This window comes from Schistocerca cancellata, chromosome 6, assembly GCF_023864275.1.
Source record: "Schistocerca cancellata isolate TAMUIC-IGC-003103 chromosome 6, iqSchCanc2.1, whole genome shotgun sequence".
NCBI classification, from domain to species: Eukaryota; Metazoa; Arthropoda; class Insecta; order Orthoptera; family Acrididae; genus Schistocerca; species Schistocerca cancellata.
The window spans coordinates 533,992,335-534,007,220 of NC_064631.1; the positions used below are offsets into that span (position 1 = coordinate 533,992,335).

The following is a 14,886-nucleotide window of genomic DNA, read 5'->3' on the forward strand; positions in this document are numbered from 1 at the left end:
GGTGGAAGTTACTTTGTACCATACTAGTTATTCTTTTTCTTGTTCCACTTGCAAGTGGAGTGAGGAAAATTACTGTCTATATGCCTCCATATGAATCCTAATTTCTCATATCTTGCCTTTGTGGTCCTTGTGTGCAACATATGTTAGTGGCAGTACAATCATTTAGCAGTCTGCCACTAAAACTAGTTATCTAAATTTTCTGAGCAGTATTTCGCAAAACGAACATCTTCCCTCTAGGAATTCCCATTCAAGTTAACGAATCATCTCTGCAATAATTGTCTTGACTGAACCTACCAGGAAAAATATAGCAGCATATCTTTTAATTAGGCTACTTCCATGTCTTCCTTTAATCCTTCTTAGAGGGGGACACCACACACTGTTTGTACTCAAAAGTTGGCAGTAGAAGTGTTCTATACTCTGCCTCTTATTGATGAGCTACACTTTCCTACAGTTCTCCCCCTAAACCTCAGTCAACCATTCATCTTCCCCGCAACTAACTTCATGTGCTCCTTCCATATCATATTGTTTTGAAACATTTCTTTCCAATATTTAATTGGTGCGAATGTCAAGCACCACACCACTAATACTGTATTCGAGCATTAGACGATTGTTTTTCTTACTCATCTGCATTAAATTACATTTTTTCTCATTTAAAGCAAGCTGTCATGAATGACAGCAAATAGAAATTCTGTCCAAGTCATCCTGAATCCACCTGCGGTCAATCAGCAAAGACACTTCCCCATACACTGCAGTGTCATCCGTGAACAGACACAAATTTTTTAGTGAAGAGTCTCAGATTGCTGCTCACCCTTTGCGCTGGAACCACTCTTTCTCTATATACATAAAAATCAATCACTCTTCCCTGTGGTACTTCTGATGATACCCTTGTCTCCAATGAATAATCACTGTCCACGACAACATACTGGGTTCTATTATTTAAGCAGGCTGAGCCACTGTCATTTTTGAGAACCTGTTGTGTGCTTTGACTTCCACTGAACAGTCTGCACTAAGGCACAGTCAAGTGTTTTCTGGATAACTAGGAATGTAGAATCTCCCTGGTGCCCTTTGTCAACAGTTCACAGGATATAATGTTTTTTGGGTGAAATATGCTGTCTAAATCTTTGCTGAGTTATGGGTAGCTTTTCAGTCTCAGGCAAATTTATTATATTTGACTATGCTCAAGAATTCTGCAGAAAACCAATGTTATTGATATTGTTCTGACTTTGCCTGCTCATTTTCTTTACCTTTTCATGTATAGGGGCCACCTGCATTTTTTCCACTCACTTGGGACATTTGACTCAGTGGGAGCTACGTGACAAATGTAATACCAAAGATTACTCTCCGTAAAACCAAACTGGGATCTTACCAGGAACTGACCATCTTTTTTTCAGTTCTTTCAGCTGCTTCTCAACACCAGGGATGCCTATTACTGTATCACCCACACAGAGTCTTGCAATAGTACATTTGTTCTATCCATCTGTGTGAATGAATTTACAAGCAAAAACTAAGACTTCAGCTTCCCTGTTATCTTCTATTGCCACAGCAGACCTGACAAGAGTGACTGAATAAAAAACTTTGACCTGCTTAGCAATTTTATACAGAACCAGAGTTTTCTCAGTTTCTTGGCAAAGTATTTCACTATCATATGATGGTGGGAGTGGTCTACAACAATTATTATTTCTAGTACTGGCAGATCATATTATTGAATGAGTAATCCATGTTCTAATGAAACCACAATACAATGTAATTTAATGAGTAAGTTGTCTTCATTCATGTTAACAGAACTTGACACAATAAGAACAATCCTACTCTAACAAGGCCACAATAGGGGTCACTCCTTATATTTGTATCATTTAAATGAGCTATGTAATAAGTCTCCTCTGTCATGCAACTATTTGTTAAAAGTTTCATAAGCAATGCATTTTTTTAATTAAATGAGTGCTGACTTGTTTCAATCTTGTTCATTCAGCCTTGGACTTGAAAATGAGAGTAGGAGTGGAAATTTATACCCATCATGGAACACTTAATTATCCTGTCTGCTTCACACTGCCATGTGTGGATTGTTATCTACAGGATAATACATGGACTCTTACCTTTCTGTTTTGTAATATGAAGCAGTAACTTCATAACAGAGTGAAGGGGAAACTCCACATTGTTTTCACAACTTAATTTCAATAACAGATATAAATTTTAATTTTTTTAGTATTACAATAAAACACTGATTTTTAAAGTGTTTCATATATTACACAAAAGCACTAAAATAAACAGCTCACATACACTGGCAAAAAGTCTTGCGCGTTTGTTACTTTAAATATGATCAACCTATTTAGTTGTCTCTTCTGTCCATTCCACTTCCATCATTCACTTTTTGCTGCTACTTTCGATGGAGGTTCACCAGTAGAATCTGCTGAGGTTTGTTTCCTTTTCCTGTCACCTCTGAATCCACCTCTGCCACCACCTACCAACATATCACAAATTGTAATTTCATGATAGCTACAGCATAAATTATTATAAGTAATTGGAGCACACCATACCTCTGCGGCCACGTTTATTTTGGTTGTAATGGAATCTTCTCTTCTGTATGTCTTCCATAGTCTTCTTGAGAAACTCTTCCTCCTCTTCACCTTCCAGTGCTCTCACTTCAATTTTTACATTCCCAATTTCTATAGTTGACTCCCCAATTTTTTCAAGGACCTGAAAAATTGTATTAATGATGTTCAGGTGCTATCAGAGAATCGATCTTAAAATCTTACATAGTACTTCTACTGAAACAATATTTTCTAAACTATCATTAACTTAAAACTCCTTTTGACTTACTTTCTGTGAAGTTCTTCCCTACACACTACCTCCTTTCACAAAAGAAAGACACTGTAGCTTCAGAATTAATTTAGGTAACTTAATACTTCTATTCCACATCAATATTTACAGCCATTCTAATTCAGTTGCTACTTTAATCGTGTTTATCACATGGATCATAGTCTTTAGCAACTTATTGTTTGTACTGGGTATCTTTCACCTAATCATATTAGCTATATTCTGAGATTTTTTGTCTCTTTGTGGTCTATTAGTACATACTCAAGAGCCAAGTTGCATACGAAGCACGGGTGACTTAAGAACCTCTGAAGATGCCTAATACAATTAGTGATAAACGCGACAAAAACAATAAAAATACAGCTGTAAAAGCCTGATATTCACCACTACCACTCAAATTCTAATGTAGATATCCTTTTACAAATTACTAACAAAGATAACGAATAAATTGAGGCACTGAGGCCCAAGTACATAATCGAATTTGAAGGTTTTAGCATACTCCTGACATCTGTTGATCCTATATTGAACCACCTGTATATAAAACATTCAAGAAAAGCTGTCTCACCAATTTATTTGATATTCATTTTCATATGAACCCAAAACACAGAGCATAATTTATGTTGCTTTGTGATAATTGCTACAAAGGGTCGACAACATAATTTATGTCTACATCCTGTACACTATGTGATCAAAAGTATCGAGTCACCTGGCTGAAAATGACTTAAGGTTTCTTTGGGAATGGCAGCCCATTCTTCGCGGAGTGCTGTACTGAGGAGAGGTATCAATGTCAGTCAATGAGGCCTGGCACGAAGTCTGCGTTCCAGAACATCCCAAAGCTGTTCTATAGGATTCAGGTCAAGACACTGTGCAGGCCAGTCTATTACAGGGATGTTATGGTATAACCACTCCACCACAGGTGCTCAATCGTGTTGAAAGATTGAATCACCATCCCTGAATTGCTCTTCAATGGTGGGAAGCAAGAAGGTGCTTAAAACACGATCGCAACATAACAGCACCGCCTCCGAATTTTACTGTTGGCACTACACACACTGGCAGATGACGTTCATGGGCATTCACCATACCCACACCCTGCCATTGAATCGCCACATTGTGTACCGTGATTCGTCACTCCACACAACGTTTTTCCACTGTTCGATCAGCCAATGTTTATGCTCCTTATACCAAGCGAGGCATCGTTTGGCATTTACCAGAGTGATGTGTGGCTTATGAGCAGCTGTTCAACCATGAAATCCAAATTTTCTCACCTCCCGCCTAACTATCATAGTACTTTCAGTGGCCCCTGATGCAGTTTGAATTTCCTGTGTGATCTAGATAGATGTCTGCCTATTACACATTATCACCTTCTTCAACTGTTAGCGGTCTGTCAGTCAACAGACAAGGTTGGCCTGTACGCATTTGTGCTGTAAGTGTCCTTTCACATTTTCATTTCACCATCACATTGGAAACAGTGAACCTAGGGATGTTAAGAAATGTGGAAATCTCGCATACAGACTTACGACAAGCGACAATTACCTGACTACGTTCGAAGTATGGAAGTTCCACAGAGTGCCCCATTCTGCTCTCTCACGAGGTCTAATGACTACTGAGGTCACTGATATGGAGTACCTGCCATTAGGTGGCAGCATAATGCACCTAATATGAAAAACTTATGTTTTTAGGGGTGTCCGGATACTTTTGATCACATAGTGAACATAATTAGCAGTACTTCACAATCTGAGACATATCGGCAGTTTTTTTCCAATTCTCAAGCCACAGAATGTGCTGAATTAAAGTAAATACAAGGCCCATGAAACAATGGAATAGGCCATTTCTCTCTCTCTCTCTCTCTCTCTCTCTCTCTCTCTCTCTCTCTGTGTGTGTGTGTGTGTGTGTGTGTGTGTGTGTGTGTGTGTGTGTGTGTGGTGGTGGTGGTGGTGGTGGGGGGGGGGGGGGGGGGGGCACCTGTCTTCAATTCATTATTCATAGAAGCTTCTATATGACATACATAATGCATTAAAAATCATTAAAAAATTGCTGAATAGTGTCAATGTGATGCTGAAATACTGGATATGCAAAGGGTCAAAGAGAAAGTTTCATTCCCAATTATTTGTGACTGAATATGCTGTATTTGGTAAGTGACTATCTGTTACCGACATGTTCAAATGTTAAGGTAAGAATTGTTAAACACAGCTCATTGGGGAACAGCTAAGATGGTGTGTAATGAGTATTTGTTTTATAGGAAGAAATTCCAAAACAGAATTTCCAGCTGTAGAATGTATAATAATGTGTGAAAATGTAACAATATCTGTAACAGCAACTTCAAAGACAACCGAAAGATTGTTGCACTGACTGGCGCCCCACATTTAGAGCTCTGAACTAATTAGGCAAACAAGGCTTATCCTGAAAGTGAATACTGCAAAATCCCTCCCTGCAGGAAGTATTGCTGTACTGGACAATGTAGTGGTGCACACATGCATGCACTGTGCTAGTTACCTCTAAAAATACACAGTATCAGCACCACATAGGTGATCCATCAGCAGGGATAAGACAAGTGTGTGGAATGTTCTCCATAGCAACTACCACTACCCGTATCAAACCATGGAGACCTTAAAATCACCCATAGACTGCCCCACGGTGACAGTTTCATTGCTGGTCTGTCTCTCAGGCCTCCATGACAGATCTCTCTCATCCAGTCCAATACACAGATAAGACCAGCTATATGGGGGAGGGGAGTATCAAATCTGGGTGTAACACTTTGTAGGGATATGAAATGGAATGATCACATAGACTCAGCTGTGGGCGAAGCAAATTGTAGACTTCAATTTATTGCCAGAATACTGGGGAATTGCAATCAGTCTACACAGGAGATTGTGTACAAATCACTTGTATGACCAGATCGTGAATACAGCTGAAGTGTGTGAACCCTTACCACATACGAATGATAGGGGTAGAGGACATATACGCATGTGACCCACTCTAGAATATTGCTCAAGTGTTTGGGACCCACACCAAATACAATTAACAGGAGTACTGAACATATACAGAAAAGAGTGGCACAAATAGTTACAGGTCTATTTCATCTGTAGAAGGGTGTCACAGATTACGCTGAAGAAATAGACCTGGCAGACACTCTAAGGTAGACATAAATTATCACGACAAAAATCTATTAAAGTTTCAAGAACCGGCTTCAAATGATTACTCTAGGAATATACTCCAACTCCCTACATACAGCTCAGAGTGATCATGAGCATGACCACAGGCATTCAAACAATCATTCTTCCCACACTCCATACATGAATGGTATCAACAAGGCATGGGGCCAATCACTGTAGCAGATATTAAACATCCTGAGCAACGTCTGGCACTGATGCAAGTATCCAATAATTGTTTTGTGAAATACATTCAGTGGATGCATCATGTTAGTTGGACACGCAAACTGGTCTTCAAAGTTAGTTTCCAAATGTTTCACCACAAAACTGATTAGTTGAGATGGATTAAGTTCATCGAAGGCTGTTGAATGCTGTATAACTGGTAGAGTTTGTTGAAAATCATCAGACAGTAAAATTAGCTGTTCATTTCCTTTCAAATCTGTGTGCCTTCAATGGTTTTGTGTGTGCCACAGTACATTTATTCCATTTGAGTTAGAGTGCTCTACCCATGACAATTTTTGTTGGTACTGCATGTTTGTGTCTCAGATTTCTATATTCAACAACAATTTCAGTGCTGAATGTGCTGTTTAGCCACCCCCCAAAAGAAGAGGTGCCATAAAGTACGATCCATCACTTTGGCTTTTAATTGTATGCATAATTTTGTTGTACACTGTGTTTTTCTGGAATCCATTTCAGATTATTCATTTCAACAAATGTATCAAATTCATGAACATTAGTGTTTGTTTCTCATGGCAAAACATGACCAAAAAGGTCATTCACACATCAAATTTGGCACAGCCTTTCCCAACTGTACTAGCACTTCGTTAGCAAATGCCAAACATATGCCCTCAATCTAAACCACGGCCTCATGACACACACACTTGGTACGAACTGAATTTTCAGATTTTGATCATAGCATGCAAACTATGTAGGGTGTATTCACTCATTTAGTCTGTTACCACCCCCCCCCCCCCCCCCCAAAAAAAGATCTTCCCAAATGTGTGGGAAGCACAGTTTGAATACGAATGTAAACATGCACATTTGCTGTGGTTGAATAGTATTATATGCATCAGCAAGTGACATGTCCCAATATGGATAGTTTTCAAGAAGATTTAAGTATTGGCAAGCTTCACAGTAAGTGGCACGTATTTCATCAAATACTTCAAGGAAAGGGACTTGTAACCTATTTCAATTTTCTTGCAATTCCATTTAAGTCTTTTCAAACGTCAAGATATACGGACTTCCATCTCTACCTAACACTAAAAACACTATAGCTAAACTAACTACACCTTTCACAATCATTTCCCAAACTAAAGAGAAAACATGCTATTTTATTGGAACAGACTAATTAGTTATTTAAGTGAAGTATGAATGAAATTCACACACACAGTCATGTCTGGAACACATTATCAACACAATTCTGTGATAACTGCAAGACAGATTAAAGATGAAAAACAACAAACTACTACAGCACAAGGTGTCAACAAAGAAAAGATCTTTGTTCTCAACAGCCCAATAAGTTCTCGAGATGTCGATTCAACTTGACAGCAGCCCCACTAACAACACAATTTTTGGCATTGTCATGATTCCTGATCTACAGGATGAAGGCACAATGGGGCCCACCTCACATTGTTAATGAGGTCACTGTTACTAATACATTTGAAGAAAACCAAATCCAAGACATTGGCTAATCATTCCAAACTGCACCAGCAAATCATTGATCGTTACTAACTGCATTGCCTCCAAGATCACCAGATTTGAACCCATGTGATTTCTGGCTGTGAGGTTACCTAAACAACGGGTTTTATCAATGGTACACTAACACTTTGAAGATATGCATAGCGAAGGGAGTAGCCAACATTCCATATGATATATTTTGGGCAACAAAAGAAAAAGCTATAGTGAGGTTCCACGGTGTTGTGGATGCAGATTGTCATCACACTGAGCAATGTTTGTAACCTGGAACATAAACACGGTATACAATTAACAAATGTTACCTTCTTGAGTGAAAATTAAAATTGATTCTCTTGCATGTCCTTACAAATATTTCCACCAAGTTTCATTTCATTAAGCGATGTTCCGAATTTGTTGACAAAGTGAATTTTCAACAAATTTGCTTCCACACCTTCCTCAGAAGCCAACCCTACATTCTTCAATCGCTGTAGCAGCCTTATACAGCTCGATGAACTGAGGTATTCAAATGCCAATTGTAAATTTTGCCATGTTTCTGTAGCAGTCACTGCTGCACAAAGTTTTGGATATGCAGATGATGTTGGGTAATGCTTTCTGTACTTTTTTCGGTCTTCCATTAGTGCCAGTGATTGCTCCCCATAATGCTCTATGTTTTAAGAAAATTTCAACTATGAATTTCCAGCTCTCACTAGTTATACGAGTCAACTCTTCACCATTAAACAGTGTTTGTCCAGCCAAAGCCACCTTAGATATATTAAGCTTTTTCAGAAAATGACTAATTTTTCTTAACAAAAATACGATACCACCACATGGAACACATGTGAAACACGATAACCCCAGGGTGTCTACGTGGACAAGGAAAAAAAAATTCCCGGATTTCCCAGTTAAAAACACAATTTCTCCCGGATGAAATTGCATATAAAGCGGGTGAAAATACATCCAGGTTAAGTAACAGTATACTTTCCCTCGGAGCTATGAAACGTATCAGTCCTTTGAATCGTAAAGGTTTTATACCGGCGGAGGACGTCCCACCACTTTAGGAAACGAAATCCTGGAAAAACAATGCGTTTGGAAAGTTGTTTGATGCAAGACAATTATTTTTGTATTGCGAAAGTATATACACAAATTCCACAAATTACAGAACGGTACCGTAGCTTCCGAAACTCGGAAATAGAGATTGCGTTGAGCGATGCACTTTTGTCAGCCAGTCATAGCTCATTTCACGTGACCTCGCTAGCGAATGACGGCAGTTATTCAGATAACGAGGCCTACGAGAAAGACAGGCCGCGGCGCCTACGAGAAAGGCCGCGGCGCGTACGTTACAAAGTTACGCCGAGCTCGCTCAACTCTGCTAAGTGCGTTTCTACACCGGTTAACTCGTAAGCAGATGTGTATGTACAAACGAGAATTGCATCGTCTATTGGCATCCACTGTTATTAGTCCTACAATGATAGGAAGTCCGTAGGCCTACTAACAGGCTCTAATTTGGCAATTAAAATCGTGCCAAAATGATTATCAGTTGCGTAGAAAAGTCGAAGTGTTCTGGCATGAGGAGACTTGTGATATTGCTCAGTAACACATTATGCACATTTTTTTGAAGGTCAATTACACTTTTTGGCATCGATTGCATAATTTTTTATCTATGAAAGAACATCATTAAATATGAAAACTTACCTGAAACTCTGTCTTTTTTTAGCGTGTGTTACATGTTAAGTCATATCAAATACAAATGTGCCGGTAAAATTTTAAATAGTGGCATAAATTACTTATCTTCTGGACCCGACATTTTTCAAATAGCTGATCCTCAAAGTGTTACGTTTTGAATGAGAGTTATAAAGCCCTGTGATTTAAGAAATTCACTGCACATTCTCACACGTAACATAAATCATCTTGCATGGAAATTTACTTTAAAAGTAACGCATCTCAAGCCACTATTCGTAATATTTTCTGGTGATCCGTTAGAAATTTAAACAGTTGTGACGTCACGCACATCGAATGCACGTTAGTTGTTACGGACGTACTGCATAATCTTCGACCTAAAGCCTTTGACACTTTTCGGTGTCGGCAAACTGGTCTGTGCATTGTGTAAATTACCCATTTTCTATCCAACTAAACTTTTATTTTGGTGTTATTCTCTGATTTATGTTTCATTGCTGCAGTATTATTCAGCAGTAGTGGACTAAAGTTCTTTGTCAGCGTATCTGATCTTACACGTCAAACCTACAAAACTAACTGAAATCTAAAACAATGAAAAATCCCGGAATTCTAAAAAATTCCCGGGTTTTTCCCGGATGAAAAAATTCCCAGGTTTTTCCCGGATCTCCCGTATGTCCCAGGCCGTATACACCCTGAACCCAATTAACAAAAGATGGATACTAGCGGTCATTACATTCCATTTCCAAACAGATGGTACGTTATGAGTGTGAAAACTTTACTAATCTTTTCCTGGGCTCATAACCTACTGGATATTGACTTAAAACAGTCTTAAGATATTACAAAGTTAACTTAGTACGAGTGAAATTCACATACAACATATTGATGTCAGGCGCACAGATAATCAAAACAATGTATTCTATGATTACGATGGATTTTAAGGAGACTAAACACCTATGATTATCAGTCTCTGCATTCGCCATCCATCTGCATCTAGAGTACACGTAAATCCCATGTGCAAGTGCAAGAATGTTTCCTAAATGTTTGTGTATCATTTATCAAAGGCAGGACATGGGAACCAGCCTGGGATTTTCTGCCGTAGGATGTGAAAATCTGCCTAAAAACCACATCCTATATGGCCATCATTGTCATCAATCTGCGAGGGTTACTGGATCCAGGTCAGGGTTGCCTCCTAGTGTCCCGACACTCTGCTATCTCGTGGAGGGAGTTTAGTCTGTGATAATTGGAGTATGATCAAATATGGAAAACAAATTGCTGTCAGCACATGAAAAAAAAAACAGTTGTTACAACACATTGTACTTTTCATAAAAAGAGTTGCAATATAATATGTTAACCCAGCCACTGCAGTTCATCTTACAGATGTGACTCCCCCAAATACAACAGCATGTATGAAGTGTAATATGGTGCATTCAAGAGCTGTAGATTACACTGGAAGTTCAAACAAAATTGGCAGAACTGTTTTTTTCCTACATATTTGTATGGTTTTTAATTCATTCAACTTTTACCTAAGATTTAACGGTTTGGTTCAGTTGCTGGTAACTATTTAATGCAATGTGTTGCATTTTGATTTTTTTTTAAATATGTTGCTTTCAACTTAGAAATGCATTTTTTCAGAGGACCATTTTTTTTGAAGAAATGGAACAGTGTGTTTCGACAAGGCAATAAATACTTCTTTGTAATGCGGTTTGTCAACTAATTGAGAAAGTTGAAGAGACAGGCTAAGTGTTGCATGCCAAACGAACTGGAAGACCACCTAAACCCAATGATCAAAAGTTGTTTGATATTTTGGACTATGCATGAGAGACCAGCAAAATCATTCCACAAATTGTGACAAGAAAGAGCTACTGAACTTGCAACCACACAGTAGTAAGGCAAACATTTAAATCTTCCCACATAAAGTGACAGCAATGCATGAATTGAAAGATCCGTTACTGCAAATTATTTACATCTTTTACTAAGAGGAACACCACTTCTATTCCTGACTGCACCTACACAGATGAGGCTGGTTCCATCTCTGTGGTCATGTTAACAAGACTCATTGTCGACAGAGGAGCCTCATGCTGTTCTTTTAATGCCATTGCATGATCAGAAAATTGGAATGTGGGTAGCAATATCCAGATGGCACATTGGATGTTCATTATTGTGCTAAAGGAAGACAAAATCAAATCAAGAAATTCATAACAAGAACAGCGAGAAGGCTAAAAACATAACTGACATCTTTTGTATTTGCAATACTAAAGGCAAGATGAGAAAATAGGGAAGCCAGCAGGTGGGCATCCCCAGTGCTCTGCTTTCAACAGGAAACTTCCCACAGCTGAGCCATTACAGTCAAGAGCACAACATACTCTTGAGAGTGCAACATCTACAATGGAAACTTGGCTGTGGCAAAAAAAGGAGGCAAACTGCAACTAAAAGTAACTGAAGCACAGTAAAAGGGATGAAACAGTGGTCTGGCCAAGGAGGCAGATCCCCAGACCCACTACACAACAGGAGCTACCCCAGCTCCACACAGATTAAGATCTTATAACTGAGAATAAAAATCACATTCATGGAGAAAGCCGAGAACCAGTTCAATCACTGAAAGGTCTGTCAATATCCAAGGCAACGAGTCATGAAGTCCATATTTAGCTATGAGGACCAAACGTAAGGGGCATTCCACCAACTGTAAGGCTCTGCAACCACAATGTGAGGGTGTCTTAACACAAAACTGATATGATTAACATGGAGACAACATAGAACAGTGGATTCCTTCTGGGAGAAGCAAAAGGCTGAGCGCCATGTTGCAGCAGTCCCCTCGATTGTGCCACGGTTATCAGATGGGGCAGCAGCCCACCATACGTTGTTCTATTTCCAAGGTGAGCAGATAGCTTATGTACACCTGCAAATCCACACATGGATCATCAAAGTAAATAAGTGCTCCTCTAGCCAAACTGTTTGTCTATTTGTTGCCCTGGATACCCACATGACTTGGGATCTAGAGAAAGGCAACTGTCTGTAACTGTAAATTTTATTTGGAACATTTTTACTGTTGACTAAGCCCTATGGCTATGGCATAGCATTTATCTGGAACATTTTGCTGTTGACTAACCCTTATGATGTCTCTTCTCTTGTCACACAATACATAATGCGTTACAACTTGTTCTGAGAAGGACCAGTTTATCAGAATTTTTGATGCGCAACTGGCTGGCTGATTCCCGTTGTATCCATTGTGTAAAAGCTTAATACATGGCTTGTCTTACATTTGTTGATGAAGCTTTCTTTCCTGAAGACCGGCAGAATTTTAATTTGATGTTATCAGAAGTGTGGGATGGGCTGCACTGTTCCTTGTTTAGCAGAATGTGGGGAGGGTAGTGATGATGGTCAGTGAATTTCACCATGCTGTCAACTATCGGAAATACCAGTACCTAGCTTTTTACGAACATTTTAATACATTTAAACAGCAGGTCTCTTGGATCCACATATAGTTGAAACTGAACTGATTTTATGAATAGACCAAAGGCAATAGTATACACTGCTAAAGGAGAAAAATTAATTCATGCAATATAATCACACTGAGCATTAACACTACAAAATCAGGAGGTTCAACAAAGGCACTAAAGCCAGAACTGTTTAGACAGCATTGTTGGTTTTCAAGATTAGCAGCAAATTATTCCAGTGTAACATCAGCCCAAAGTGGTCAGATTTCTGCTGATTCAGTGCTTGGGAACTGATACGTTAAAATATTGTTATTCATTTTGCTTAGTGAAAGTGCTGTATTACAGTAAATTGTAGCAATTAATAACTGATACAACTCACAGCTGTGACTGTTGAGAAATGTGGAAGTTAACAATACTTTGTGAATCTTAGGTTAAAAACAACAGCAGCAGGAAGAAAATTTGGAGTCACAGAAGTGGCATCACATGAAGATCAGATCAACAATCACCAGTTCAATATGCCAAATTTTCAGGGGACCCAGTCAGGGAAGGATTCATTAACTGGAGCAGAAGGTTTTTAGTGCTTGCCAGGGAGACAACGAAAACTTCGTGATTACTAAAATGATCCAAATGAGGACACTTGAGACAAACGAGGAAGTTTTTAATTGCACATGTTGTGGAAATCAAATCAAGTACAAGCTGCTGCTTGTCAATCCTTAAGGGGATGGGGCTTAAGTTACAATGCAGAACATTCACTGAAGGAGTGTCCACAACATTTGACAAAAAACTACAATTAGTATATTAGCATCATATACTCAATTTTTAAAGAGACTGTTTACAATAGACAGTGTTAACTTTTTAAGCAGATCTTAAGACAGTTCACCTCATTGCAATGAAAGACACCTCACATAATTGTAATAACATTAAAGATTAAAATCACAAAAACTTAAAAAGGGTCCATTTGACATCTTACACCGCCATGCACATTAATTCTCTGAAATATCATTTAGTGCCCTGGAAAATGAATTTTAAGTTTATTACATGTTTCCGTAACTCATGTGAGAAAGCGAGTGAAAATATTGTAAAGAGAAGATGAAAATGTTTCAGACTTTTTCAGATTTTTCACTTAATGAAAAGGGTAGCTTGTTGCTGTAAATTTAAACAAATGGCTCCAAGTGTTTGCAGAAGGTCACCTTATAGGAGATTACAAAATAGTCTATATATCACCTCAAAACCACAATGAAGATCATGTCCAGAGCAAAATATCACAATATGACCAAGACTCAAGTGGCCATGTGGTGTTCTCTAGTTTTCAGACTGTCTGAAAGCTGAAATATTTCTACCATTATGCTTTCCTATGGCTCAACACATTCTCTATGTGATGAATAGTAATCTAGTCATTCCATATAATTGTTAATATGACCAAAGAGATTCACCAGAAAACTCAAAACAGTAATTACACAGTTAAAATAAAAGCAGACAAATGTTGGTCATCTCATACCCTCATGAGGCAAAATTCAAAGTAATGCTCATTGAAACTCTTAAAACTAGAGGGGAAAAAACTAGTCCAGCTTTTTGAACTTATGTTCCTGTTCAGGAAGGAAAAGGGTTGATTGGGTGTGAACTTTATTTTCTGAAGTCTTTTCTATCTTTTGTCTTATCTCTCAAGCTGGAAGTTGAGAACCAATCCTGCTTTCCAACTTAGCCCAAAAAACCCAATTTTCCTCACAAATGAAGGAACATCAAAATGCTGACACTTAAGGATTTTTCCTTCTTACTTAAAGGTTTTATACTGGCAGTATTTTGAATTTTGCTTGATTAAGGTAAGTACTGGCCATCAATTCTGCCTGATATTAACTGGTATTTCATACTCACAGCTTTTGTAGAATTTTCACCTTGAAGTCTGATCCAACCTTCTTCATCCCCTTTGTCATAAGAAATGTAAGCTACATCTGCCTCATAGCCTGACAGTTTCTCATTTATTTGCTCCCTTGAAATATCACTGGTAAGGCCTTTCAGATGCAAGATTGCACCCTTGGGGAGAGCCTTTTTATCAGCCTGAAATAAACATATTAAATGATTAATATGTGTTAGAAGACATTTCTAGAATGAATCAGTAACTGCATTCATCACAAGAAGATAATCAT

At 38.5% G+C, this 14,886-nt stretch overlaps 1 protein-coding gene across 1 annotated transcript in view; it reads right to left on the reverse strand.

Annotated features, from left to right (window-relative positions):
- Positions 1-2,169: 2,169 nt before the first annotated feature.
- LOC126191333 (la protein homolog) overlaps positions 2,170-14,886 on the reverse strand; it is a 59,099-nt gene continuing 46,382 nt past the window's right edge. The window contains exons 7-9 of the mRNA XM_049932167.1: positions 14,615-14,797; positions 2,535-2,694; positions 2,170-2,458 (exon numbers count right to left, since the gene is read on the reverse strand). Of these exons, the coding sequence (XP_049788124.1) occupies positions 2,358-2,458; positions 2,535-2,694; positions 14,615-14,797 (444 nt within the window). The 3' untranslated portion in view covers positions 2,170-2,357. The remainder of the gene's footprint in view (positions 2,459-2,534; positions 2,695-14,614; positions 14,798-14,886) is intronic.